At 39.4% G+C, this 26,468-nt stretch overlaps 7 protein-coding genes and 1 long non-coding RNA gene across 17 annotated transcripts in view; 3 read left to right on the forward strand and 5 right to left on the reverse strand.

Moving 5' to 3' along the window:
* KrT95D (phosphofurin acidic cluster sorting protein KrT95D) overlaps positions 1-10,930 on the forward strand; it is a 38,937-nt gene extending 28,007 nt beyond the window's left edge. For 3 of the 4 annotated variants that reach the window (XM_018113056.3, XM_089265639.1, XM_089265640.1), the window contains exons 5-12: positions 1,997-2,274; positions 5,616-5,943; positions 6,933-7,058; positions 8,575-9,163; positions 9,242-9,731; positions 9,796-10,372; positions 10,437-10,553; positions 10,611-10,930. In XM_018113056.3, the coding sequence (XP_017968545.1) occupies positions 1,997-2,274; positions 5,616-5,943; positions 6,933-7,058; positions 8,575-9,163; positions 9,242-9,731; positions 9,796-10,372; positions 10,437-10,553; positions 10,611-10,735 (2,630 nt within the window). In that variant the 3' untranslated portion in view covers positions 10,736-10,930. The remainder of the gene's footprint in view (positions 1-1,996; positions 2,275-5,615; positions 5,944-6,932; positions 7,059-8,574; positions 9,164-9,241; positions 9,732-9,795; positions 10,373-10,436; positions 10,554-10,610) is intronic. The other variant, XM_030383696.2, reaches the window with a different exon arrangement.
* An 899-nt stretch (positions 10,931-11,829) lies between these two features.
* LOC108659899 (actin maturation protease) lies at positions 11,830-13,747 on the reverse strand. Of its 2 annotated transcripts, none has more exons than XM_018113063.3 (4): positions 13,420-13,747; positions 13,113-13,360; positions 12,238-12,334; positions 11,830-12,176 (listed from the first exon to the last, which is right to left on the reverse strand). In XM_018113063.3, the coding sequence occupies exons 1-4, from the start codon at positions 13,657-13,659 to the stop codon at positions 11,955-11,957; spliced, it is 807 nt and encodes a 268-aa protein (XP_017968552.1). In that variant the 5' UTR covers positions 13,660-13,747; the 3' UTR covers positions 11,830-11,954. The 2 variants fall into 2 exon arrangements, with proteins under 2 accessions (XP_017968552.1, XP_089121767.1); XM_089265641.1 differs by having other exon boundaries at positions 13,113-13,356; positions 13,420-13,558.
* On the reverse strand, positions 12,384-13,033 carry LSm3 (U6 snRNA-associated Sm-like protein LSm3). The gene is made up of 3 exons (XM_089265642.1): positions 12,870-13,033; positions 12,498-12,813; positions 12,384-12,463 (listed from the first exon to the last, which is right to left on the reverse strand). Exons 1-2 carry the CDS (start codon positions 12,888-12,890, stop codon positions 12,523-12,525), a joined length of 312 nt encoding a protein of 103 aa, XP_089121768.1. The 5' UTR covers positions 12,891-13,033; the 3' UTR covers positions 12,384-12,463; positions 12,498-12,522.
* Positions 13,748-14,489: 742 nt separating the features above from the next.
* On the reverse strand, positions 14,490-15,301 carry LOC108656065 (ras-related protein Rab7). 2 transcript variants are annotated; one of them, XM_089265804.1, is made up of 3 exons: positions 15,089-15,301; positions 14,818-15,036; positions 14,490-14,751 (listed from the first exon to the last, which is right to left on the reverse strand). In XM_089265804.1, exons 1-3 carry the CDS (start codon positions 15,257-15,259, stop codon positions 14,533-14,535), a joined length of 609 nt encoding a protein of 202 aa, XP_089121930.1. In that variant the 5' UTR covers positions 15,260-15,301; the 3' UTR covers positions 14,490-14,532. The 2 variants fall into 2 exon arrangements, 1 of the variants encoding a protein (XP_089121930.1); XR_016197700.1 differs by having other exon boundaries at positions 14,611-15,047; positions 15,089-15,211.
* A 1,574-nt stretch (positions 15,302-16,875) lies between these two features.
* LOC108659900 (RAS oncogene family member Rab7) lies at positions 16,876-18,265 on the reverse strand. Its single transcript, XM_018113064.3, has 4 exons — positions 18,048-18,265; positions 17,761-17,979; positions 17,428-17,565; positions 16,876-17,370 (listed from the first exon to the last, which is right to left on the reverse strand). Exons 1-4 carry the CDS (start codon positions 18,225-18,227, stop codon positions 17,284-17,286), a joined length of 624 nt encoding a protein of 207 aa, XP_017968553.1. The 5' UTR covers positions 18,228-18,265; the 3' UTR covers positions 16,876-17,283.
* LOC149092336 (uncharacterized) lies at positions 18,141-19,124 on the forward strand. Its single transcript, XR_016196593.1, has 2 exons — positions 18,141-18,268; positions 19,084-19,124. It is a non-coding gene; the product is annotated as an uncharacterized LOC149092336 (long non-coding RNA).
* A 261-nt stretch (positions 19,125-19,385) lies between these two features.
* On the forward strand, positions 19,386-24,378 carry Epp (Ecdysteroid phosphate phosphatase). Of its 4 annotated transcripts, XM_018104825.3 has the most exons (8): positions 19,386-19,762; positions 19,877-20,117; positions 20,178-20,373; positions 20,594-20,695; positions 20,946-21,115; positions 21,182-21,509; positions 21,573-22,454; positions 22,518-24,378. In XM_018104825.3, the coding sequence occupies exons 1-8, from the start codon at positions 19,647-19,649 to the stop codon at positions 22,754-22,756; spliced, it is 2,274 nt and encodes a 757-aa protein (XP_017960314.1). In that variant the 5' UTR covers positions 19,386-19,646; the 3' UTR covers positions 22,757-24,378. The 4 variants fall into 4 exon arrangements, with proteins under 4 accessions (XP_017960314.1, XP_017960324.1, XP_089114441.1 ...); XM_018104835.3 differs by lacking the exon at positions 20,594-20,695; XM_089258315.1 differs by lacking the exons at positions 19,386-19,762; positions 19,877-20,117; positions 20,946-21,115 and having other exon boundaries at positions 20,184-20,373.
* On the reverse strand, positions 23,491-26,013 carry LOC108653968 (uncharacterized protein CG5902). Of its 2 annotated transcripts, XM_089258406.1 has the most exons (4): positions 25,860-26,013; positions 25,595-25,631; positions 25,185-25,538; positions 23,491-25,127 (listed from the first exon to the last, which is right to left on the reverse strand). In XM_089258406.1, exon 4 carries the CDS (start codon positions 24,924-24,926, stop codon positions 24,141-24,143), a length of 786 nt encoding a protein of 261 aa, XP_089114532.1. In that variant the 5' UTR covers positions 24,927-25,127; positions 25,185-25,538; positions 25,595-25,631; positions 25,860-26,013; the 3' UTR covers positions 23,491-24,140. The 2 variants fall into 2 exon arrangements, with proteins under 2 accessions (XP_089114532.1, XP_017960435.1); XM_018104946.3 differs by lacking the exon at positions 25,595-25,631 and having other exon boundaries at positions 25,860-25,975.
* Between the last annotated feature and the right edge of the window lie 455 nt (positions 26,014-26,468).

A 26,468-nucleotide genomic window follows, 5' to 3' on the forward strand; every position in this document is an offset into this window, starting at 1 on the left:
CGTTTTGTAGACAAGGAGTACGACTCTGTTCCTGGTGAAGATGCTTGTCTTATAATCACCTAAGCTTCTAATCAGTTAACTGTTTGTTTACTGCTGTTAAAAGTAACACCTATCCACTCAAAGAGATACACACGCACACACATACACACACTCACGCGCTACGATCTTAGGGCCTCCAACATTTTTTGTTGTCCATTTTCGATTCACACGTTTCCGTCGCTCGGGCACGCGATGGGCGGCTGTCGTTGCCGGCCGGTAAACGCTCGATTCGAATTGTGTGTAAATGATAACGGCAGCGAAACATGCAAGAAAATAAATAAATAGTAAAACAGAAAGCAAAACAGCGGGGGCAAGCAAACGCGCCGATCGACGAATTACATGCAGACAATAATAAGCAATAGGCAGATGACGGGACAATGACAACAGCAGAAATCTAATCAGACTTTTTCTTTCGTGCACGCCGAAAGCCCAAGCTTAAATGGTGAGCGAGCGAGATAGGGATAGAAAGTGCGCTAACGAGAGTTTTGAAGTTTCTATAAATACATACATACATACATACATACATGAATGTATGCACACACATGCACATGCTTATAAATATGAGTGTGTTTATGTATGGTTGTCTGCTCATCGATGAGTATTTCTTCAATTAACTGAATCGATGCGTAAAAATAACTTTAATAACCGTTTGCCATGCCCCCGCACGACTCGAGAGCTTTCGTACGAACACATACATACATACAGACATATGTATGACGTATGATAACGCATGCAGTAGTGCTCGAGGGAAGTTTGATCGGTATTGATAGCTGTTTATAATACACTATTTTGATGTTTATTTAGTATTTGTTTTTATATTAACAAGTGTCTTAAATATATTTGGCTAGATACAGAAAACAGTAGATATGGGGGCTATAACTAAATTCTTTGTTTTCTCCAATTGAACTGTTTAAGTAACCCAAACTGTTGTAGTATGTATATTATGTACTATTGCTTATCTGCCAAATCTGATGAGACTAACAATTAGTTATAGGCTACAATGAATATGTATGTACAGAAATAGATGCATATAGATAAATATCGATATATGGGTGTCTTAATAAGCTACATATGTATATCTATATAATATGTACACGTATTCACAAATTCTTCGTATATGTATATATAGAGCTTATAACACTTGGATCGGCCCTCGCATATATCTAGGCGTTCGTCCGACAATTTCTCGTAATGATTTGAAAACAATTTCCCCCAGTGCGCGGCCAACTCATCGTCCATCGCTCATTGCCCACTATCCGCTGTCCGCTGCTGGCTGCCCCTCCCCCTCTCCGCTGCCGTAGTGCATAGGTGAGAAAGTGGCGCGCTCTTTTTCAGTTAACGCTGTTGCTCTGCTCTGCGCTGTCTCAGTCGCTGTCGCTGTCGCTGTCTCTGCTCTGCTCTGCTGGCGTCGCAACAAGCATTGTGTGTAAAGAGTCGGCACAGCGCACATTCATTAAGCTGGCAACCGTGTGGCGAAGCACACGTCGGAAGGAAAAGCTTTTCTGTTCAATCGACGCGAAGTGAGATGAACCGATAACTCGAGGCTGATATCTTGTGATTAATTTATTTACGTAGACGTCAGAAGCAGCGGCAAAACAAAAGCAAAGCGCGCGCGTGTTTTTTTCCTCTTTACTTTGCTGCACTTTTCGATGAAGTACGCAGTACGCGTTTAAGTAAAAACGAAAAAGAAACAGAAATAAATTAAAAGACAAAGCTAAAAGAATTATTAAGTAAACTTCATAAACGGCGGGCCTCAATAAACAACGCAAAAAGAAGCTGGCGGTTGCGGCGTCACGTCTGACGACTGTTCAACCAGACAGAACTGTCGAAAGCTTAGACAACAATATAAATACTATATACATAGATACAAACATTTAAATATATTGAATGTAAGAAACGTGCTAGCATTATAACAGACGGTCTATTATACATCTGGTTATTCAATATCGTTTGACAGATCGCGTTGCAGAATACTCAGACGAGGACGAGGAAGGCGAATTCAGTTCAGGCGAATTCAACGACGAGTCCAACGAGCTGGCCATCACCGGCTACGACCAGAAGCGTGACTATAATCCGGCCAAGCATGATATGCGCAAGTATCGGAATAAGCTGCAAAGATCGGGCATTGAGGATATCGCAATAGTTGGCCATCATCCGCATCAGCACCATCCCGTGGACAGTGACAGCGAGTTCGAAATGAAGGACAAGAGCTCATCCCGCGCCAAGTTCAGTCGGGTGAGTCACAACATATCCAATATAAATAGCGCACATAGATACATATATGACACATACATGTATGCGTGTGCGTATATCGTGTAAGCCTTAACAGGTGTGCCCCAATTTGTCCACCCACCTATTTAAAATAATTGCTCTGACCGCTTGACATGGCCACAGTCAAGGGCACTTTCTCTAAAGCGACCAATTTCTGTTCATTATGCAGTAAACAAATAACAACTTTACTTATCTTCAATAAACAAAACTTAAATCGAAGAAAAAAAAAACAATTTTAGATTACACACCTTTGCTATAAGGTCTTTAATTAGATTAAAATCATTTGATAAGTTCTTTGCTTGAGTAAGTTGCTTAAAAGTTTATACTAGAGAATACTAGAGACATTTTCCCATGGCAACAATATTATATTCAGTTTGTTTAGCAGGATATAAGCCATGGTTATATTAGTACAAATATGTAAAATCCTTATATATATATAATGAATTAGACTTGCATGGACCAGCTAAACTATTTTTATCAGAATAAAAGTCTAGTTATAGTTATTATATTTAATATCTGTAAAAAATTAGACTTTGCCTAGTTTTATCAAATTAAGCATGGGTCATTTATAACTAATGTGTGGCGAATATATATATATATATATATATATATGGATATGTATATTTATATATTATATTTTTATAAAGTTAATTTGTATTTTTTGGTGCAAAGCTCTGCTTCTTTTATTATGATCGCTCATTTCGCATGGCTGCAATTATCAAAGGCTTTGGTCTGTGACAAGTTGCCAGCCGTAGCACTTGCTCTATATTAGCCACAATATATATATGAGTACAAGCATACATACATAAATAGATATTATTTTATTCATTTGTAGCTATTGTTGTTGTGGTTGTCTCGATGTTGTTTTCGAAATTTCAAACAGATGACGCAATAATCGAGGCAACAGCATGCAATTATTTCCGTAAAGCAAACACATTTTCGGCATTCTCTTGCCCAGAGCCCCCTCACTCTCGCTGCACTTGTGGCTAAGACATTGCATAGCTCTAAATAGGTACTATGTTTAGGTGCAACTAAGGCATGGCTAGGAATTTGCTATCGAATCTGTTGACAATTATCGTGGCTGGCCTTGAATTAATTCGCACAAGCCACCAGAATATTTCAGTGCCAGCAACTGAATCGGCCCAAGAATCGTAATATGTTGTTATGCCATTTGGGGTTGCTTAATGCGACTGCAAAGCCACGCTGCCAGTGCTACACCTACTGCTGCCAATGAAGTCTCCCCATCAGCTGGGGGCCTAACACGATTTTTCACTGACGTCTCCAACGCCGTGATTTATGCAATGAATTTTCAATCACTGCTGCTTCAAATGTCATTAACCAGAAATAGCTGCAAGTGCAGACGTAGCTTATTGACTGCCTGCCTGCATGCAAATTGGATGGCATGAATCAATCTGTGAATGCACGGCGTCATGCAAGTCGAAAGTCAAGGTACAAATGTGAAGGCGCGACTCAGATATATCCTAGAAGTTTAGTTAATTTTAATAGTAATAAATAAATTCACTAGCTTGTTAGCTAAGTTGTCTGAGAATATTTGAGATATTTTGTCAAATAATAGCTAACTACTCTTAAAGTGTCCTATATATTATCACAAACAAATATGTCAACTGATAAATGACCAACAATAAAGGAAATTTTACATTTTGTTACTTTACATACCATAATACATACCATATAAAAAGCTTACATAAAGCATGTTAATTATTAAAAAAATAATATTATTTTTTATTATTCCTGAAATTATTAACTGAGAAGTATATATACATATATGTATATATTTTTGCTTGTGTACAATAGCTAGCCAACAAATTGTGTCTAATCTCAGAGATAACTAAATGCAAATCTTCAGTGCTTCTGATAAGATTAGAGAAAACTGTCGCAGCTGGGGTTATTGTTGAATGGGGATCAGTGGAACATGTCAATAGCACCGGCATTGTGGCTTAGGTATAATTAGAAAATCAATTTCATATTTTTAATGCCGAGGCAACCCCAGAAGCAACAATATTTAGTGTAGGGGGACAAAATTCTTCAGAACTTAAGAGCTCTTATAAATATTTAAGAAACGAGCTAATATAGGGGCCAATTATATGCTGCAGGCGAACAACTGAACACAGTAGCCGACTTATATGGAGGGAGCGCAGACGGAGATGGAGGAGGGAGTGACATCAGTGGTGCTCCTCTGGGCAACTAGTTGCCGGCACAAAATGACATGTTCGACTGTTACGCCCCTTTTGTGAGCAGGCTACCTGAACAGGTGTAATATTAGACTGCGTCATTTGTTTTCATTGCTGTCAGTATAAATATTGTTGTTGTTGTTGTTGCGCTGCACGTTATTAATGTGTTGGCTTTTATTGCCAGGATCATTTAAATGTCTGTCGTAGATAAAAAGATGCTTAATGACGAAGAGAGAGGGAGAGAGGGATAGAGAGGGACAGAGCAAATGAGAGGTAAAGATGGGGAGACGAAAAAGACACGACAGCAATTAAAAAGCTTTTTTTTTGTTTTATTTAAGCAGCGCAGCTGCATAAAACTGCTTCACGCAACTTCCTTCAGATTTGAATTTAACGATCTGTAAGAGCTTAAAGTTTTTATGGCATTAACCCCTAAGACATTAATATTTAAATTACGACAGGAAAAACTAGTTAACGACTGTCCAGTATAAATAGCCAGCGGATAAAAATGAAAACGTATTAATACATGCCTATAAATATATATATAAATGTAAATATATGTAAATAATGTGTTCATAAGTTTTATATTTAATTTATTATATATTTACATTCAGTTTTAGTTATAGCCCTCATTTGCCGTTTTACATTAAACTTCGTAGATGTATATATCCCTCTCTCAGGCTGATAAGAGGATTATTCAAGGAAATTGCTTTTTATATACTCAACTCATTTAAAATAGCTCAGACGGGTATCATGTGTTAAAGCCAACGTATGTAACAACCAGAAGATGGCGTTCTAGTAATGCACACCAGTCTGTGCTCAGTTCTTCCCTTAGTAATGGTGCGAGATGCGCAACTCTATGCATTCACAGTTATTCAATCAAATATTTGCCATGCTAGGGAGGCAGCAGGCAGATAGAGCGCAGTCGCTGCATGAAGTGCGCAGTTAGCAACATTACAAGTGTGTGTATATGTGAGAGCAAGTATATCTAGTTAATGTACTAGAATCTGGATATATCGGAGTTGTGTTTACGTGCCAAAATTAGCTAAGCAATTAGTTTAATTGAATATTTGATTAACTGTAATCAACTTGAACTTGTATCTTCTTTTTATTCAGACAATTTCACTGCAGCAGCGCAATTTTAAACAGAAAATTGTTGCACTGTTGAAGCGATTCAAGGCCAGCGGGGAGCTGGAGGATGAAGCACATAGTGGCACTGCTGCATTGCGTGGGGAGCGCGACTTGGACGCCCTGTTTCAGGAGCTGGAGTCGTTGTCCTGCTGCGAGGGCGATGATTCCGGGCCGGACATGGACAGCATATCGATTGGGTCCACGCCGAAGCCATCGCTACGTCCGTTCTTCACCAACTCGCGCATCATGCTGCACGACAGTCTCTCGGGCAATGGCAGCGGCGCCCCAGGCAGCGGCGTTGGCGGTGCAATGGGTAAGTTCTGATAAAATCTAATAGTAATTCATGTTGGTTGTGTTTGTTGTTGCTATCGTTGTTGCATTTTAATGGGAGCATTGCTCCAGTAATTTCAAAGTAATTGACGAGTTGTCTAATCTTGATATTTGTATTGCTCTCTAAGGTAACATTTTAAGCACTTACACTAGCGAAAAATTGACGCCTATGTCCGTTTGAGATTGCGCGACGAAAAAGTGCCTTCTGCCGAAAAGCAAGCAATACTTTTTTTGCACGCCCACCAGTGCAGAGACTATAAATATATAACCGAAAGCGGTTATATAGAGGGTATATTACTTCAGTTCAAGTGGGAGAACAAAGCATGTCCGATAGCTTCATTTCAGTATCAACAGATGGATAATAAACATTAAAAATTATACAAATTTTTTCCATTTCCCTCAAATATTCAAAATGCAAGGTATCATCTCTTCGGGCATATCGAATAGCTCATTCTTGTTGTTGTCCGTTTTCGGTCAAGGCAACGTTTGGTGCGAAAATAAACAACAGTACGTTTTATACCCACACACACAGACACACAAATACGCAGACACTGATACACAATTGCAAGGTCATATAGAAACAGAAAAAGAGAGCGAGAGAGAGAGAGAGATTGAACTTCGTCAGATGGACTCTTACTTGCAGTCAATGCAGTGGACTATTTGTCCAACTGTGACGGCTATAGCATATTGTACATACATATGTAAATACGAATACATAAATGAACACCACTACACAGAAAGAAGAGAGGCCCGAAAATGAAAAGGGAGCGAAATTGGAGACTATGCAATACAATTACAATTACAGTTACAATTAATTTTGATTTGTTATAGTTTTGCCTTATTTTTAATTAACCATTTAAGTACTGACACTTAGTCGATTGGAAAGCTTAATTGTTTCCCATATTTATATTTAATACACAAACAAAGAAAAACCAAAACATTTTGCATGGCTTGTACAAATTTCTTTTGCAGGAAACTCTGAGCGCCGATCATCGGATAAGAGCGACCAATTGACCAATTCATCTTACAATATTGAATATAACAAAAACCAAAAAAGCATTCATTTAACAAACAATAATAATTCGGCTACAACACCAGGTCTGTGTAAACTGCAGCAAAACAAAAAAACAAATAAAATTACAAAATAATTACGCAAATCCACACTTAATACCCTCTAACTGTATAACACGAATAATTTAAACCCCTATCCACACTCCCGACTCCCGACCACCCACCCACAGCTACAAAAATATACTAAAAATACACACATTTCCTCCACATATGCACACACAACACCCTCAACCCAATCCAATCGGAATCAAGTACAAGGCACGTTTGATATATGTATGAGTTGACTGATTGACTGACAGACTGACTAGGCCTTTGCGGGCTCAGCTCTACATATGTTTGTATGTGTGGCAGTGAACATATCCAATGTGCACTGTACTTGCAAGGAAACGAACACATTAATAACTTTTGATTTGTTGTGTTTATTTTTAAAATTGAAATCCTTGGCCTGCCGCCCCATTACGCACGCCTTTACTCACTCACACACCCACACAAGCACACGCACACAAAACTTAATTCACACGCGAGCACACAAACACACACAGAGGCAGGCTTACGAATGCAATCGCACTTGAAAGTGCAGCGCTTACATTGACAGTGTGACCGTGCATCGCCTGCTGTTATTTGCATGAATGGGAAGTGCTGTAAATGTTGTGACGTCACAAAAATGCAAATGGGCCGTGGTAATGTTCATGAAATGAAATTAGAATTCATGCTGTTCTATCAAAATTTTGACACAAAAAAATGCATAAATACATACATAAGCTATGCATGCTCGAGCGCTTGTAGATCAACAAAATGAAACAGAACATCAATTAATTCAAAAGTTTATTTTTAGCAAAAAAAAGTTATTTTTTGTTATATACATATGTATGTATGTACATATATATTTTTTTGTTTTCAATTAATAAACACACCAACAGAACATCAAACGCACCCTTAATCACAGCGTCTATGCTACTGGCCATTTGCCACCTCTCCTTTAGCCTTTTCATTGCATGTCGAGCCTTGTCCCTCGATTGAGATTAATTGCGACATTGCCAAGAAAACTCAAGTGGAACACGCTATAAAAGTAAAAATAAATATACAATCCAAAGGTGTATAACCGGCATACACCTTATGTATGCACACATACATACATATACATACATACACACTTATGTACATATGATAGCACAAATACGTACGCCTTGGGCTAGGGTTAGTAAAAAGTTATACCTGTGTATATTTACAAACGTGGCATTTATTATTTATTTACGTCACATACGCACTAGAACACCTTGGAATGAACTTCATATGTATATCCCGATATTTCATTAAGAGGTAGTCCGCTGTGCAGTGGTGGATCGGAGGGGAGGGGGTGGAAAGTCTGTTGATTTTCCCAGTTACAGCCTGCATGCATAGTAATAGCTTTTCTTTTTTGATAAATCGAGTTTTAGTGCACCTCACCTAGCGCAATAAATCCTCAATTCCCCCTATCTGACCTGCGAATCGAATATCGATTTCTATCTAATTTTAATTTAATTGTTCTTGACTTCCTACACAGATCGCACTGGCAACGATAGTTCCGGTAACGAGGGCAATGCCGGCTACACCGATGGCCAGAATTCTGATCCCCAGAACAGTCCACCCAGGGACAAGGATTACATGCGCCAGCAACAGTATCAGCAGTTGACACCAGTCAGCTCCGTCACGGGCAACATGAACAGCATCAGTCCGGCGCAGGCACAGACCGAGAAGCGTTCGCGTCTCTTTCGCACATCAAGCAATACGATGGGTCTGGGTAGTGCTAATAACGCGAGCATTGGGAACAACAGCAATGCGGTGGTCAAGCGGAAGCACACTCTCAGCCTGAGCGCCGAGCCGCGCTCCGCACTAGAGGCTTGCCTGTCGCCCACAAATGTGGAGCCGCGCAAGCTGTTGCTGGATCAGCTGAGTCGTGTGTTTGCCGGCGATGATAATGTCATACCCGAGGTGGTGACCATCATTAGTCCGCCCGAGGCTCTGGGCGGCAGCACGCTGCTGGCTAAGCTCGTCACGTTGTTTGCCAATTCCTTTAAGCCGGCATTTGTGCCCCAGAACACGGCCGAGGTCAAGGCTGTGCTCCAAGCACTTATGGCCAAGATCCAAAAGTAGTAAGTGAACATCCCTCATTGGCTTAGAGCTGCAATCATTAAACATCTCTCTCTCTCTCTCTCCCCTAATCAAACTAGTTGCAACTCGAACGCCAAGCCACCGCACACGGTAAAGGTGCTGCTGATTGGCGGCGACTGGCTGCAGGGCGCGACACTGCGGCATTACGTGGAACTGCTGGGCGTACGTCCACCCGACTGGCTGAATCACTTACGGTTCTATCTGGTGCCCATTGGCGGCGGCAGCAGCAACGGCAGCGTGGCGCGTCATCTGAGCCAAATGGATCAGGCGTATGCTGCCATGTTTGGCTCCGAGAACTGGGCGCAGCTGTGCGAGCGTGCAGCTGCCACAGCGGCCGCGGTCAGTGCGGTGACCACAGTCAATGCCACAGCGCTGACGGCCAATCTGGCTGATGCGGGCTCCGTTGCAAAGTCAGACATTGCGGAGCTGGTGCAGCGTATACAACGCTATCTGCATGCGGCAGGGCCGTGCACACAGATTCCGATTGCGGAGGCCATGGTCAACTATAAGGACGAGGACTCGTGTCAAATATTTGTGCCCTTTGTCAGCGTAAGTACAACGCAGATAATTCAACTCGATCATCATCATTTAAAGATTATCCTTTCGTCTGCAGGACGTACGTATTGGCTACTTGGATACGCAGGCTTCGTTGGACTTGGAAGAGAACGTCACGTCCAATATGACTGGCAGCGCTGGTAGCGGCAACTCCACGAACGCATCTAGCAACCCCATACCCATTGGTAGTCAGAGCAGCACGAGTATGCACGGCGGTGTATCGGGCTCGCCGCCGCAGTCGCAGCAGCCACAGCAAGGGGGCCAGGGCATGGGGCGCATATCACCACCGTTGCAAACGCCTCCAGCGTCGGGTATGACGCATCGCGAACGAGGTGCCAATGAGGCGCTGATAACGCCCTCGCAATCACAGACTTTGAGTGGAGCGCTGTCCGCCGCGGAGGCCGTCGAGCTGCAAGTGGACTATTGGCCGCTGGTGCGGCATGGCGAGGTGCATGCCAAGGAGTCCAAGAGCGGCATGTCGCGCGGCAGTGATGCGGGAGGCGGCAAGAATAGCATTAAGAGTACGTTTAGGAATCTGCAGGTGTGGCGCCTGCCGCAGAATGCACAGCAAATGGGTGATATGTCCAATGGACTGACTGTTAGTTTCGCCACCAAGGAGAAGAAGCAGAAGCAAAGTAAGTGGCTAAAGAGATCAACCACATTAAATACTGATTCACTTAAAATTAATTCAATCTACAGTTATGCGATTGGGCAAGAAAAAGGACAAGGAGCGTGATCTCGAGAAGGAGCAGTGCGTAGAGGGTGTCGCACGTCTAATATGCTCACCGAAGCAGTCACATCCCGTGCCGCTGCGTGGTAAGTGTACTTCGCCAATGAGATTTACAATGCTTATAATTATTATTTTACTCACAGTTTACATTGACGGCACCGAGTGGACTGGCGTCAAATTCTTCCAGTTATCGTCACAGTGGCAGACTCATGTAAAGAATTTTCCCATTGCCCTTATCGGCTGTACGCCCATGTCGTGTGCAGAATAAACCTAGTCAAACAAATATCCAATGCCCATTCTCATGCAGACTCGCTCGAAAGCGAACAGACACATGCAAACATACAGAGAGCAAGGGAGCCGTACGGATGGACGGCAATTAATATTATTTACTAAGAAGAATGATAATTTATTTTATAGTTCATATTTGTAAATTTTTAGTTAATAAACTACGTATAGCTTCTAATGTTCTTTTAAGTCTACAAAACGCAAACGAACTTTGTGAATTTATCAAAAACTTTCGATATTTGACACAAGCATCACACATCAATATTCAATAACTGAAAAATTATAATACATAGGGAAATTATAGAATCCAAACGTTTAACACTTGATCAAATTAACACGTATCAAATATCCTGTACAAGAAAACCTTATCTATGTAGTTGCAGTTGCAAGAAATCAATTTCTCAAATCAAGTTTGTTAACCAGGTCTTTTGAACAGTTGGCCAAATGGTTTCGTTTGCAAACAGTTTTTAGATAAGCTTGTTCTTTAATCTAAACAGGTGCTAAACAAGAGTCAGGAGCATTGCCAGAAGAAGGGCTCTGGACTAGGCCACATGATCTCAAGCACTCTCTGCTCTTAACACGGCAACAGCGGAATGTAGTATATAACTCTGGCATTATCTAAACTAAACTAACAAAAAAACAAAACTATCGTAAATATATAAATGATATTCAGCATACTCTAACTACAACTGCTTAGCAATGTGAATGCATATTTAACCAACCCGTCGTCTATATACTATCTAAATTCAGACATTATCTGTATGTGCAACTAAATATCTACTTATACAATACTTATATAGGTATATACCTATCTATATACACATATACCTATCTAATCAGCATATTCTAAAGTATGTACTACTCTTATTGTTGTGATTTTTCAAAAATTCATAGTGCGAACAGCCGATGCAAAGATTGTACAAGTTAATATATGTAAGCAATTATATGCGTACACTATATAGAAAACATATATAATGAATCTGTTTCAAAAACAATGTACTAATGGGGTGCGAACGTTGATCAATTTAAGATGAGTGTCGAAAGCGTTGCGAATGAGTGCGAAAAACGTAAAATTAATTCAAGTTTAAGATGTGTAATTTATAATTGTATTATTAAATATATATATACATATATATAACATTTAAAGACAGATCGAAATCAGTTTTTTTTGTCAAAAAGACGGTATCATTGCAATTGTTGCATCAACACACTTGAACTACTTGATATGGCAGATTGGTGACCACAATGGAGCGTTCCCTAAGACCTAGGTTACCGTCAATGCCTCCAGGTGGCAGGAGAAACGTGAGGTCTTCGTGGCCCTTGGGCTGCGCAAATTCCACAAGATTGGCATTGCTTTCGCTTAAGGCCGCCAAAGACCAAATAGCCAAGTTTCGTGTCTTACCATGGCGTGCCACCACGTAGAACTGTAAAAGGTAGGCATATGTATTTAATTTGCATATTTCATTTAATTCAATAAGAACTCACCTTGTCATGGTCATCAATTAGGTAGCCCACAATAAGTGCCCAGTGAGCGCGGTGGCCAGATCTCTGGCAAGGCGCATGATTTACATCGGCATCATACCTGAATAACCAAGATTTATGTCTAGAATTAAGGTTAACCAACGTTTGAAACAAATTCTCTTAATTGATACACACAATCGGTAGCACTTTATTTCAAGCAATATTAATATAATTTGAAAAATGCAGCGTTCTTAATTAACACAATGGGACAGCTTATCTACCACTTCCACTCTCACTCATCCAGCCCATCTAGCCCACTCGCATAGGAGGCGAGACCAGTATAACGCCATCCCCTCGCACAAACAGCATGGGAATGGTGCGTTTCGTGGTCTTGTACACCTCTTCATACGTTTCTTCATCGATTTCAACGGTGGTTACTGTTTCTTCAGCATCACCTAGGACCATATTCAAGTGCTGGTCGAACGCGTGTAATCGTCCTCTCAATTCCCGCTCATTACGCATTTTTACGTACACTTTCTCATCCAAGCTGAGGCGAATTAGGTCTAGCGGCTCTTTGACCGGCAAAATTACCTGGCTGAGCTGCAAGTATACAAGTTAGCCCGCCAAATCCTTAGAGGCTGTACTTACTTACGTACCTGTTCCTCTTCAGTTGCCATTTAAACACTTAAGATCAATAGGTTCACAATAATTTTGTAAATTACAAAAATATCGTAGAAAAACGTATTTCGTTTTCTTGTTTCCTTTTTATGTACTAAATAATACCGAAAGTTAGTATATTCTGAGAAGCACCACACGCGTTACTAGTGCTACCCATAAACATATGTAATTCAAAACATACTGAACCAACTCCTGAAGAAAATATTTTTTGAAAAGGATACGGAACCAATAGACACGCTCCAGCGCACAGTTGCTCCTTTATCTGGTCACAATCTAAAAGGCCTTCATGAAAATGGCATTTCAATGGACTTCTCACATGCTTCTGCACCAATTCGTATAAATATTGTGTACTGAACATTTCGCCATTTATTGTGTACTTTTGTGAACGGGCGTCCACAAGTAATTCCGCAGCCGTTGGCTGTCCATTGAGCAACATACTTAGCGCGGTCAATCCACAGGTGGGTCCTATCTGCCAATTGTACAGTTAAGAAAAATAATCTACATACTGTACATATCGGGATTGCTAACTTGTAGAATGCTGTCGATGGCAGTATATTGGCATCTCTTGGGTTGCGCATACTGACAGACTCGACTAAGAAAACAGCCCTTCTGCAGTTCAAGGTAGTTCAATGCCCAGCTGCACTCATCGTTGATTGATCGCGTTGCATGAACTTTATCTTTTTCTAAAGCTGTACGGAAACTGCTTGAGGTAGCTAGTAAAGGTGGTGGGGGCGGCGGCAGAGGTGGAACAGGCGCGGATTCAGACATTTTGAGCTAAAATTTAGCTACGAGATTACTGCGCGGAGTTGAGAAACGTACAATAATAAACTAACAGCTGATTTCAGTCGATTGGAAGCACTGTTCATAAAATATGATCTGCCAACTTGTCTAAAAACTAAATGTAAGGCGCTTCGGGTTTAAATATACAATAACAGTTCACTCCTCCTCGATGACTACAAATAAGTGTCTTTTACTTAAACTTGTGAAAAGAGCGTGAGACGAATAAGGCAAGTTGTTTTCCTAACTAGAACTTAAGCTATAATAAGTTAATCAGTTATTTGCGATCTATGCTTTAGAGCGATCAAATTTGTTAAGAAAACCCGAAACTGAAACAATTTAATATATGCTGCCGTTGGAGGTGTGGCAGAATTTTATTAATTTTTTGCTATAATTCCGAAAAATATGAATATGAGCAGCTGCCTGGGAAAAGGGCAATACATATCATTTTGGGTTATTTTTGTATTTTCTTGGTTGATTGTTTTTTGCAATACGCTTACTCCAGCAACTGCTCAGCTTTTATCGCGTAGCAGCGTTCGCCGCGGCTCGAATTTCTACAGATGAGTCTTAAAATATTCTGGTTACTTTTTTTTAATTTAATTTTTTTAATGAAAGTTCAATGCTTTTAGCGCTGTAAATGGTACTATACATGTACTAATATGGGATGCAAATTATTTATTCAATGATGGACTATTAAATGGCATCAGAGTTCGAGGCAGGGTGAAATTGAACAGAACTTATAAAAGCCTGGCTTCTTTAAAATTGCGTAATGCTCTTTTCGCGCAGACTTTTTATCAGCATTAGAAACAACGAAAAACATATATTTAAAAAGTTTTTTTTTTTAAACTTATAAATACTACTAATTTAAATGCAACAGCATTTTTTTTTTTGACTTGGTTCATCAATTTCTAGAGTTGTAGGCAAATCTGCTTCGGTTTGCCCCATTTCCTTCGCATAGTCCATAGCCAATTTTGAAGCTATCCTGAAAGCGTCTTCCACGTGTCGGCCGTCCTTTGCTGAGATCTCGAAATGAGGTATATTGTTGTTCAGCTTACACCATTGCCTGACTTCGTCAGCCGATACCTTGAAATAAATTAAAATACAATTTATAATTATTTATATTATCAAATATTTATTTATGAGACGCACATTATATTTATTAAGATCAGCTTTATTTCCAATCACGACAAAGGGAAAACGCGTAGTGTCTATTGGGTTGATATTTTTTAGGAATTCAGTATGCCACATTTCTAAATCTGTAAATGAATCTGGAGAAGTCACATCGTAGACGAGCACGCAGCAATGCGAGTCGCGATACATGTTTGCGGGGATTGAATGAAACCGTTCCATGCCAGCCGTGTCCCAAATCTTGAAGCAAACTGTGAAAATTTTGAAAAGAAAAAACTTCCAGTTGTCTTACCTGCACTGAGATTACACGACCATTTAAATTGATATTTTTCATACAAAAATCCACTCCAATCGTCGCTCGGCAACTGCTTGTATATCGCTCATTTGCATAACTCTGAATCAAAGTTGATTTCCCAACACCGCTATCTCCCAGAACGACGATTTTATGAATACGATTTGGCATGATTTTTTTACTGACTTTAAATTGATTGCCAGAATAAATGAATGGAAATCATATTAATTATACATATATGTATGTACATATTTCAAGGTCTTAATAATAGTTCTATTGGGATTTTTTATTTAGATCTGGTATACATACATCCACACCTATTAAAATTGCAAATATGTATGAATATATATATATGACGAACTAAAATTGTGGATTATTATGTATGGTAAGGGATATTATAAAAATCGTAAATCTCATTTGCGTGCGGTATATAAGAGTCATCGCTGTTCTATATATGTACATTGTTTTACACTGGACCTATCGAAAATGGGAAATCATTATTTCTGATCGCTCAGAATTATGTTTTCAATTGATTCCTGTAGATTTATCTTCTGCCATCACACCATCACAAACATGGCATGATCGTTCCTTTTTATTTTCATTATGGTTGTCATAAAAGGAATCAGCCAATCAAGTAGCGCTGCTCTTACGATTTCGAACATTTCTTTATTTCATATATAAATAAGTTGCGGCTGATTATTAAGACAATATATCGGAGGAATATCTAATCGTTCCTCCGTCTCCACTGCAGCCGTAATAGGGAAAATATCACAGAAAAGTTGTAAAGAATGAATTCCATTAGTTACGTACATAATCATTACTCACTCAACACTTTCTGGAATTTGCTGAACAAACAAACAATTTTGAAGTGCACAAGAAATCAACTAAAGAACTATACAAATATTCATATAACTGAAATGCTATCATAGCTGACCAAATTTTTGCATATATAATAAATATTCGCAATTGCAACGTAAATTTAATGATGTCACTTTTTCTTTTACATGTAATCAATTCTCACCCGATGTTTTAGCTTTGCTTCAATGGACTTACTATAACTGCTCAGTAATCACTATTCGATACAGATTTCGCCTCAAAGGTAAGGTACGAGCTTTCCCACGGCAGAAATATAACACTTTATCAGGAATCCAAAGCTTTGAGGTTGAGCGTAACTAAGGTACAATGTGGGAATAAATTTAACACTGCTGAGTATAATACCTAATATTATAAAATGGATCTGATTAAGATTTATTAAATTTGAAGCCCTATTTAAAACTGAACTGGGAAGACTTCGGTATATTAATATTAGGACAAAAAATATTTTTAATATGTGCATTCTGACTTTTTATGGAGATATTAGTTTTGAAGCAAGTATATTAAGTTTTCAATTTATTTACTTAAAACCCACGTAGACAATCTGAAGGCAAAGCTAAAAAGCTCTTGGCCTGTGCCGATACATTCATTCATTCTTCAACCAATAATGAGTCTAGTGCAATTCCATGTATAGTCAACGCATTGCATGTTTGTAGATTTTTGCATTGTTTATTATACAAATTAAAACAAAGGCATGGAGATGTTAAATAAAACGTATATGAAAATTACATAATATATAGTATACACGAAAGTTGTGTATGTATTACCGAGCAGAAGCAATTTATAATACTCTAGGCTTTACGAAATCAATTTCTTGAATTTATCGCTCAAACTTATTAACTTTGAGAGCGGAGCTGAACTGAGCCAATAAAGTGCCGATCGCATCGAATGTTCTGAATAGTTTATAAAATTAATTACAATAAAAATGTATATTTTTGTTTTATTAAATTTACAATCACAAGAATTTTTTTTTTTTTTTGTGTTCGAAGATAATTTGTTATTGGTGATTCTGATGTTTCTTGCAACGGCTGCATCGGTTGCGTGCTATAATTTTACTAATGACAAAATAGTACTAGGAGGGCATGCACAATATGTAAAAGTTATTTAAATGATTGGTAAACACACATTTTAGCATTCTATCATATTATTATACCTATGCTGTTGCTGAAATTGTTTTACTTAAACTTATAACCTTGCTGTTGTTCATCATATTAGCTTTTCATACTCATATTCTGTTATGTATTTTTTTATAATGTAGATTGTGTAATTATGCACGTTGCGTTGTATTATTTTGCTGCAGCTCATCATAATATATAGTAATATTAGCATTGACAATTGTCAGCGTTGCTTGGACGATTGTTTTCAGAGTTCAAGCGTAGTTGATCGGGGAAATCGTTTATAAGTTCAGCCTGGAAATAACGAATGATATAACTAGGCTATTGATTAAAACGTTGATCAAAACTTACCTCCGCCTCCTGCTCCAGAGCATTCTTAGCTATGGTTTGAAACGCCATCTCAACATTAATTCCCTCCTTTGCTGACGTCTCATAATAGGGTATGTCATTTTTCGATTGGCACCACTGCTGCGCACGGCGCGTAGATACCTGAAACAATCACACAAGTACGCATAAATAAACAAAGAGATTCTGACCTATATAAACTTCGAAAGAAGTCTTTTATTATGGCAAATCTGATGTATCAATACCGAGCAACACAATATGCGGTTTACCGCGTCCGACGCCCATTAGCTATATGTTATTTCTTAGATATTATTTTTATCAAATTGTTTGTATACTTACTTGGCGATTATCTAAATCCACTTTATTGCCCAGCACGACAAAGGGAAAATGCTCTGGATCCCGTGGACTGGCCTGTATTAAAAATTCATCTCGCCACGAGTCCAGATTCTTGAATGAGTTGGGCGCCGTCACATCATAGACAAGGACACAACAATCCGCACCGCGGTAGAAGGCCACGCCAAGTGATTGGAAGCGTTCCTGGCCGGCCGTATCCCAAATCTAGAAAGTAGACAAAGCGTTCAGCATAACATATATAAACAAAATTATAATTATTTCTATTTGCTCACCTGCATTGTAACTACTCGGTCGTGAACAACAACCTCTTTCGTACAAAAGTCCGCTCCGATCGTTGCTTTATACTGATTAGAGAATCGTTTGTTTACATATTGATTCATCAGCGACGTCTTTCCAACGCTACTGTCGCCCAGTATGATAACTTTCAACAAAGATTTCTTTCTAGTGGCCATGTTGATGTTTTTTCCTATTAGCTTTTAATATTTTCACTGCTGTTGTTGCCTGAAATAGACAATATATATCGATCGTTTAGTTAAAAATATACTTTTTGCTAATTTATTTGACTTAATCTAATTACACGCTTATCTCGAACGCCTCGGATTACCAGCACGGCAACTCAAGCCGAAACTGAGCTTTAATGAGAGCATTGGCATGGGCATGAGCATGGACATGGGTATGTCGATGATTAAATGATAAATTCTGATTTTACACTACGCAAATGACTCATGAACACTGAACAATGACTGAACGTTGAACGGAGTACACGGAAGTAGACGAGGGGTGTGAGGGAGCCCGCATGGAAGCGATAATAAAATACGAATGATAGGAAGTATGCGCAGCGGAGAAAGTGATGATGACAACAAAGGAGATGTGGTGTATTTAAGTCAACCAAAATTCACAATGTACAATCGCAAAAGCAAGTTATGCAGGCTGTAAAGATCATAATAAACAATAAATAATTGAAGGAAAACGCCCACTTTTATCAATGCAGGATGCTGAATAACATTGAAAGCAATTACAATAAACACAACTACAAACAAAATGGTGCAAAAAATGAAAAAAAATTGCCATCATATCTTCCCACCCGTCCCGTGTTGGACCCACAAATGACTTGTTTTTGCGCACTACTACAATAACATGAGTATTTATGTATGCATGTATGTTTTTCTCTGTTTAAGCTCCACTGGCATTTTCCATACCGTTGCTGCTGCGTAACACTATTTTTCAATGAGTTTTCATCCCAAGCAGTATTGGATTTCTTACTTTACAATTTATGATGAGCACATTTAGATCGACTTACTTTATTAGAATGTATTTTTATTGTTTAAACGCAATTTATTTCTACTGAACTACGCAGTTAATTTTTTTTGTTTTCTACAAATTTTGGTCAATATGAACTAATTAATCGATATTGCGACTATCCGATACCCGATGAGCATTTACAAGTGTGTTAACAGAGCACATCAACTTAACATTTTAAGTGCCTTTTAACTTTTCGATTGCAGAGGCATTTTTATTCCGATTACAAATCTTTGTATTTTATCAGGGGACATTTTTCATTTTAAACATGTAACTACATACATTTTAAATTAATTAGTTAATTCAATTTCATTTCGCATATTATAATACAAATCATTCGAACAGATGGTTTAAGCAAACTATCGCAAGCATATGAATATCAACAATACTACCAGCTCTAAATTTACACATATTAAAATTATACTAGCCGTTGGTCACACTGCCATAACGAAAAACAAAATAGATTGTATCAATTTTAGCCAGAACAATAAATATATAACACAAAGTGTCATTCTCAACAAATTGAGTGTGTGGAGTCAGTATTCTTGTAAGATATCACAATAAAAGTAAACATGGCAACATTACCGCCACGCAAGAACCAAACACCAACTCGTATCTGCCAAGCCATGAAGCCACATTTGACTCCGCTCCAGACGTTGCTGCAAATGGGTTTCCCAAAGCATAGAGCGTAGGTATCAATGTTAGGATTTATCCTGTATTTGCCTAAATTAAAACGTTAAAAAACTGAAATCGTCGCACCGATGTTTATTGATTTTTTTACCTTACCCCAATTCGTTCACAGTGAAAAGGCGCTAGCCTCAACCGGCAATAGAGGCGTACAAATAGCATCTGATTGGCTTCTGGCCCATGTCAATGATGCGACATTGGATGAATGCTCACCACGTGAATACATTATATATGCGTGCCCAACTGGACCATTTTTACAGCAGCTGGAGGAGTTCTGGGCAAAATCACGTCAAATGTGTGGCTGGAATGGGGCACACAACTATGTGCCGCATATAACGCTAGTATCATTCTTTAAGGTGAGTATCAGATGATTTATAAATAAATTCATTAAAAATAACTTTATTGTTGATTTCCAGGCTCCCGACGAATGCTCGCTTCAGCTGTCGAAGGCGCTTAAGCAAGTCGTAGATATGACGGGCGCTTTGCTGGATCGCCCAATTAAATTGGAGCCATATATGAGCCAAAACTTTATGGGTTTCTTTGTGGCCGAGGATGATGCGAACTACTTAAAACGCCTTGCTTTACAATATGTTAAGGAGGTGTCCAACTCAAGTATGCCCTGGCCCCATTGCACATCTTGTTTGGTTGCAGTTGCATTGTTTCTTTCATTATGGTTTTGCACTATTTAACTGGTTATCTGTTTGTTGCCGATGCCTTTGGTTCGGTTAAATTCTGTATTGGCGTGGCTTACGGTTTCGTTCTCTTCCTATCTCTTTGTCTGCACACACACTAACCGTTTGCGATGGACAACAATATTGGTAACGGAGCACAGTTATAAGCGACACTTATGAACAGCTGGACGCCATTGTCGCCTGCTTCCCTTGGTGCGGAGCAGTTTCCTCGGGCACACGCTGCATTCCGCGCAGCAGTCGATGTAAGCGTCATTAATTTAGCTAGAGTAAACCCTCTCCAATCAGTTCCTTGTTCATTTTTACACTCGCATGCTTAGTATTTGAAATTACGTTCTTCACTCTTATCTTGCTAACTAAATAGCGCAGATTATCTTGGGACAAATTTGCACATAAATACACATACTAATTACTCCCTTATCAATATATAGTTGTAGAGCCTATTACGTAGCGTTTGGACTTAGAAATTGGTCTAACACACTTTGTTACCCGTAGCCATTTCACTCGAGCCACATGTAAAGAGCCTGCACCTGACGCTCGCCTATCAGTTTCCGCAGTCACAATTCAATGCACTGAAATCACTTGTGGAAACCCTCGATGCCAGCTGTGCATCCAATTGGGAGCTGCGTTTGTATTCCCGCGACCCAAGACTGGCCACCAAACAAGTTAGCACAACGCACTGTTCACAACCACTGGACAATGGAAATTTAATTGATTCTTACAAATTGTAGGTGATGAAAGTAGTTTATCCCCATAATCCGCATGAAACGGATGAGCTGGAGTTGCGCATTGGCGACTATATCTACTTAAACAGCGAAGGCATTGATAGTTCGAGCGACGGCTGGGCAGAGGGAATATCTTGGCTAACAGGTAGCACTGGTCATTTGCCAGTTAATTACACGGAGCGCACTGCTGAATCGGATGCCTGGACACTACATCGAGTGGTTCAGCTTTCGAAGAGTGTTGCATCCTCGCTTAACTCTGCCGAAGACATAGACATTGTTGACGGACGGAGCATATCCACAGAGCCCGAGGAGCGGCAACGAGACTTACAACAAAGTAAGTTAAAACAAAGCTCTTCTAAATTTTCATTCTGCTACTAATTTTTTTTTTTATTTTTAGGCGCACAGCATCCCGAGATTATTGAGGGTTCTTCCTTTGAGGAGTCAGAGCAGAGCGTTGAGAAATACTTGCGCCAGACCTTGCAGCCCTGCCTGGAATTGCCGTCGGTGCAGTTCCTAAACAATCACAATCTCTCTCTTCAGCATAATCAACACACGCCTACTATTGAGATTACGGCGAATATGTCTTCCAACTCAATATCTAAGAACATTGATGAGATTATGGTGGAGCCACTAGCAGAGCAGTCACCGAGGCCGGACGATACACTCAGTGTGCACTCGGACCATTCACACCCGCAGTTGCAGCCAAACGCATTGGATGTTGGGCCCAGCAAGAATCGGAAGGTATATATTATGAGGCATGGCGAACGAGTGGATTTCACCTTTGGTACATGGATACCATATTGTTTTGATGAATTCGGCAATTATATGCGCAAAGATCTCAATATGCCGAAGGTATTGCCGCAGCGTCGCAACTGCCCCGAAGGCTGGCAAAACGACTCACCATTAACTAATGTCGGCGTCTACCAAGCGCGTCTAACCGGTGAGGCTCTACTGGATGCAAACGTGCAAATCGATCATGTGTACTGCTCGCCGTCATACCGATGCGTGCAAACATGTACGAGTGCTTTGGAGGGGCTTGAATTGAGTGGTAAACACAAAATTAAGCTGGAGCCTGGACTGTTTGAGTGGATGGCGTGGTATCCCAATGGTGTGCCCGATTGGCTAACCAGTAAAGAGCTCATTGATTCCAAGTACGATATTGACTTGAATTACGAGCCCGTGCAGCAGGCCACAGATTTGGCAGCTCAGTTAAAGGAATCAACGGAACAATTTTATATGCGTAATCATGAAGTGCTGCTGCAGCTGCTTGAGCGGACCAGTGAGTATTTATGAAGACCCTTCTCCACAGGACAACTAAATAGAGGAATTTTATGTCTTACAGCTGGCAATATTCTTATTGTCGCACATGCCACCACGCTGGATACTTGCTCGCGCCAACTGACTGGCGGTGCAGCTCGCAATACTAACGAGCTGCGCCAGGTCATTCACAAAATACCGTACTGCAGCCTCGTCACAGTTGAACAGGTGGATGGTGTTTGGAAATTAGTCGAGCCCGATTGCCTGCCTGTAACACACTCGAAAAACCCACGATTTGAGTGGAGCGCTCTATCGGCCACCTAGTGCCCGTGCTTGGAGCAGTTTCTATGCATGCATTGAGACTGAACAACATTTCACATCACACCGCACATCACAACATACGTAATTTGTTAAGTTTTTCAATTGGCAGCTACAACGCTTGCAACATTATTTACATGTATGCGATATAACCACTGATGACTATAATACTACTGCCATACGTTTATACGCGAATCAAATTGGAACACCCATGCTTACAATATATAGCTAAATATTTATGCTTGTGCATACACATATATGCAGTACAGAATTTAGCTGCAAGTGCTGAAATTCAGCCAAATAACTTAGTTTTCTCATACGTTTTATAAAATGCTGAAAAGTAATACTTACTACTTACAATAATTGTTAACAAAGTATATGTATATTTATAGCGGGCGCATTTAGCCTTATAATTAGCATTTCTTCGCTGCTTTACACTTACTTTAGCTTGACCTGATGGCGCAATCAACAATGCATTCCCTTAGCTTTACCGTTGATATAGCCAATGCGAAAACTATATCTGAAAATAGATCAAACCCCAGAGGCAAGTCTTATACGTACACACATATGTAGGCATAGTCATATAGATGATAATTACTCATAGATATCAAATATGCTTTAGAAATAGAAAGAAAAAATATATAACACAGCAATAAAGACGACAAAAACTATATTTCTTACTACTTTGAATCATTCGTAATCCCCATCTTTCAACCAATCTGGAATGGACACTTAAAAGCTCGCTTTAACTTGTGCGGCTCTGCAGAAAAAAACCGACATTTTATTTATTGCGCATAGAGTTAGTACAGTAATTTGTTGTAATTGTTAAAACTATGAAATATATTATTGTTGAACTATTAAATTGAATTATTATTTGTATTGGTATTTTGCAATATACATACATATATTCTTTGATGTATATAATTTTTTAGTTTTTTTGTTTGTTTTTTTTTTTTTTATTTATTTAATTTCTTTTTTTTTTTTAGTTTGTAATAAAAACTGTCCAGTAATTGGACGAAAATAACGAACTTATAAGAACTAATTATAGAATGAACTGTTTTTATTTACTACCAAATATTGCTTTGAATTTTGGTTAGCATATTAAGCATTTCTTGTTTTAATGAAAAGTAAGTTAAAATTCATGTCACTTAATGCGACGACACGTCAGTCCCGACAAGGACAAAGAATATATTGTAAAAATGTATATGGGCGAATTTAGTTGACACGACGGGTCAACTTCGATTGAAATAGTGTCTCAAGAGTAGGGAAAGCTGTTCGTAAATAATCCCATACTTTGGGTCAACTCAATGGCCAATAATAGCAGGAGCAAGACGAAAACAACGCCTGCCCTGAGCCAGGATCATTGTCCCGACGGTTGGTTTTCTAATTGTTAGCATTGAACTTTGCCAAACTGGGCACCACGACGTTCCAAGTGCTCGCGATATTCCTTATAGTGCATCTGGATCTCCTGTGACCGATAACGCGTCAGCTTGATGGACTTGCGCAGGTCCTGAGTAATAACTGACCGATAGCCACCTTTGCGCAATAACGAGTCAATCGTTTGTAGTTGATCCCAGCCTTGCTCTGTGGCCACTTGCGGTAGGTAGGTGGCTGTACGCTTTAGGCCGCGCTCGGTGAAAAACTCAATTCGAATGCCATGAACACCCAATTGCCAATCGAGATGACCCTGAGCCTCCTCAAAGTTTTGCAAGATGGAAACAGATACCGTCAGGCGGGGCAGCTCATCGCGCGATATGGGTGCAAAGCGTGAATCCTTAAATGCACTGGTCAGTGCATATTCACGAAGTCCATTGTGCAGCTCCATTGCGCTAAAGGTGCCAATACAGCCTCGCAATCGCTTGTCACGTCCAATTTTCCATGTCACAAACAACGGATAAGCATCATTGCTAAACATCGGAACAGCTGGGCCCTCAATATTATTGAGCTCACAGTCAAGTACCTCGAAGCAGTAGAGACACATGTCCGGTACAGCGACGTTGTCCAAAGGCTTTATCCGCATGCCATGGCCATTCATATAGTGCTGCGAGTAATGTACCGGCTGCTGCTGCTGATACTCCTCATTCCTATCGTCCCCATTACTATTGGAGTGTTGCGGCTGTTGCTGCTGGTAGTTGTTGTGGTGTTGCTGGTGGTTGTTGTAGTGGGAGTTGGACATTTTAGCTGCTGCTGCTGCTACGTTTAAGTTTAAATCTACCAATTATCTTATTTTTCTATATATATATTTTTATAGTTAATGGCAGTGCACGTTGATGATCAAGGTTCAATTAACACAAGAGAACAACGAAAAGAAGTCTAAAGGATCTTTTGTCTAGCATGTAAATCAAACGCCAGCCAAGCGTATCACATCCAGCTAATGCTGAAAGATATTATGGCATGGATATAGGTTACCTGCATTGGATTGCATCATACTTACCTTGGCAATAAAGTCACTGGCCACACTAGTTTTTACTTTTATCCGTTAGCTATTTGCACCCGCACGCTGACACAGCTCGTTCTTTTTTCTGCTACAGGATGATGCTCGCATTTAATAGCCCGCACTTTGTCGTTGTTGTCCTTGTAGTGTCTGCTGATGTTGCTGTTCCTTGTCCTGTTCCCGCTGCAGTTTGCTTCCAGACATTTGCTCTTGTCCCCTGCTGCTGCTCGGCTGCCGATTTGAATGCTACAAAGCCATAGCTCATAAACAAAACATTGAATTGCAGCTACTTGTGCTTCACCTCCCTATTTCAAATGAAAGTGCGTCAATGAGCGCCGTCGTTTTCTTTGCTTGCTGTGGGTTTAAATTATTTTCAATATATATTTTTAACGAGTTAATGCAATCTTCACCTTCGCGCAATTGCTTAATGCAATCTCATTGCGTTATCTGTGTGAAAGACAGAAGAGAGAGAAAGTAGTGAATCCCTTGTTTTTTCAATTTGTTTCATTTTTACTATCTTTTTAATTGCTCTTTGTTCCCACTTCATTTGCATTTTGCCACACACGCGTATCACTTTCATACGAACAGACAGTTGCACAAGACCCGTAGCCCTTTTTTTTAAAAGCCATTTACACCAATTATTGATATTTGTTCCAAAATTTGAACTGCATTTACCTTGTGAGGAGATCCAATTTAATGTAAACAAATTTAACAATTTTTTACGATTTTAGGAACAGTGTTGCCCAATGCCCGAAGCTGACCCAAAGAAGAATAAAAGAAATAAAATACTAACGCAATGCAAAGTTTTTAGCAAGCCTAAAAGCGAATAAATTAAAAATTATTTTGTTTCAACTATAACAAACATTTTAATAATGCTCGTTAAATTTGTTTCCTATTGTTCTTTGCAAATATATATTGTACACATTAAAAAACTTACTTCCAGCAAGCGAAATCACACTGGTACTAAAAATGCCAGCAAATTTCCATACTTGCAGAAACAGTAGCCAGCTACAGCTGATTGTGATTCATTTAAATTTAAAAATATAATAAATTTAAAAATGATTAATAAGGGTCAGTAAGTAACTACTAGCATTATCTATTATTTACTTATATGTCCCTTAATTATTGGAGGGAAAAAAAAAACTTTAAAAAAGTTTACTTTTATTTTATAATATTTAGCTTAAAAAAACTCATTCAATTTTATGCGTCATAGGCCTCACATAAGAAAGAATTAACAATTTAGTAACCATTTATATACATTTGTAAATTGGATTGATACTGGTA

The sequence above is a fragment of the Drosophila navojoa genome, chromosome 2 (assembly GCF_054131105.1).
Source record: "Drosophila navojoa isolate 15081-1374.11 chromosome 2, UAZ_NAV_1.0, whole genome shotgun sequence".
Lineage (NCBI taxonomy): Eukaryota > Metazoa > Arthropoda > Insecta > Diptera > Drosophilidae > Drosophila > Drosophila navojoa.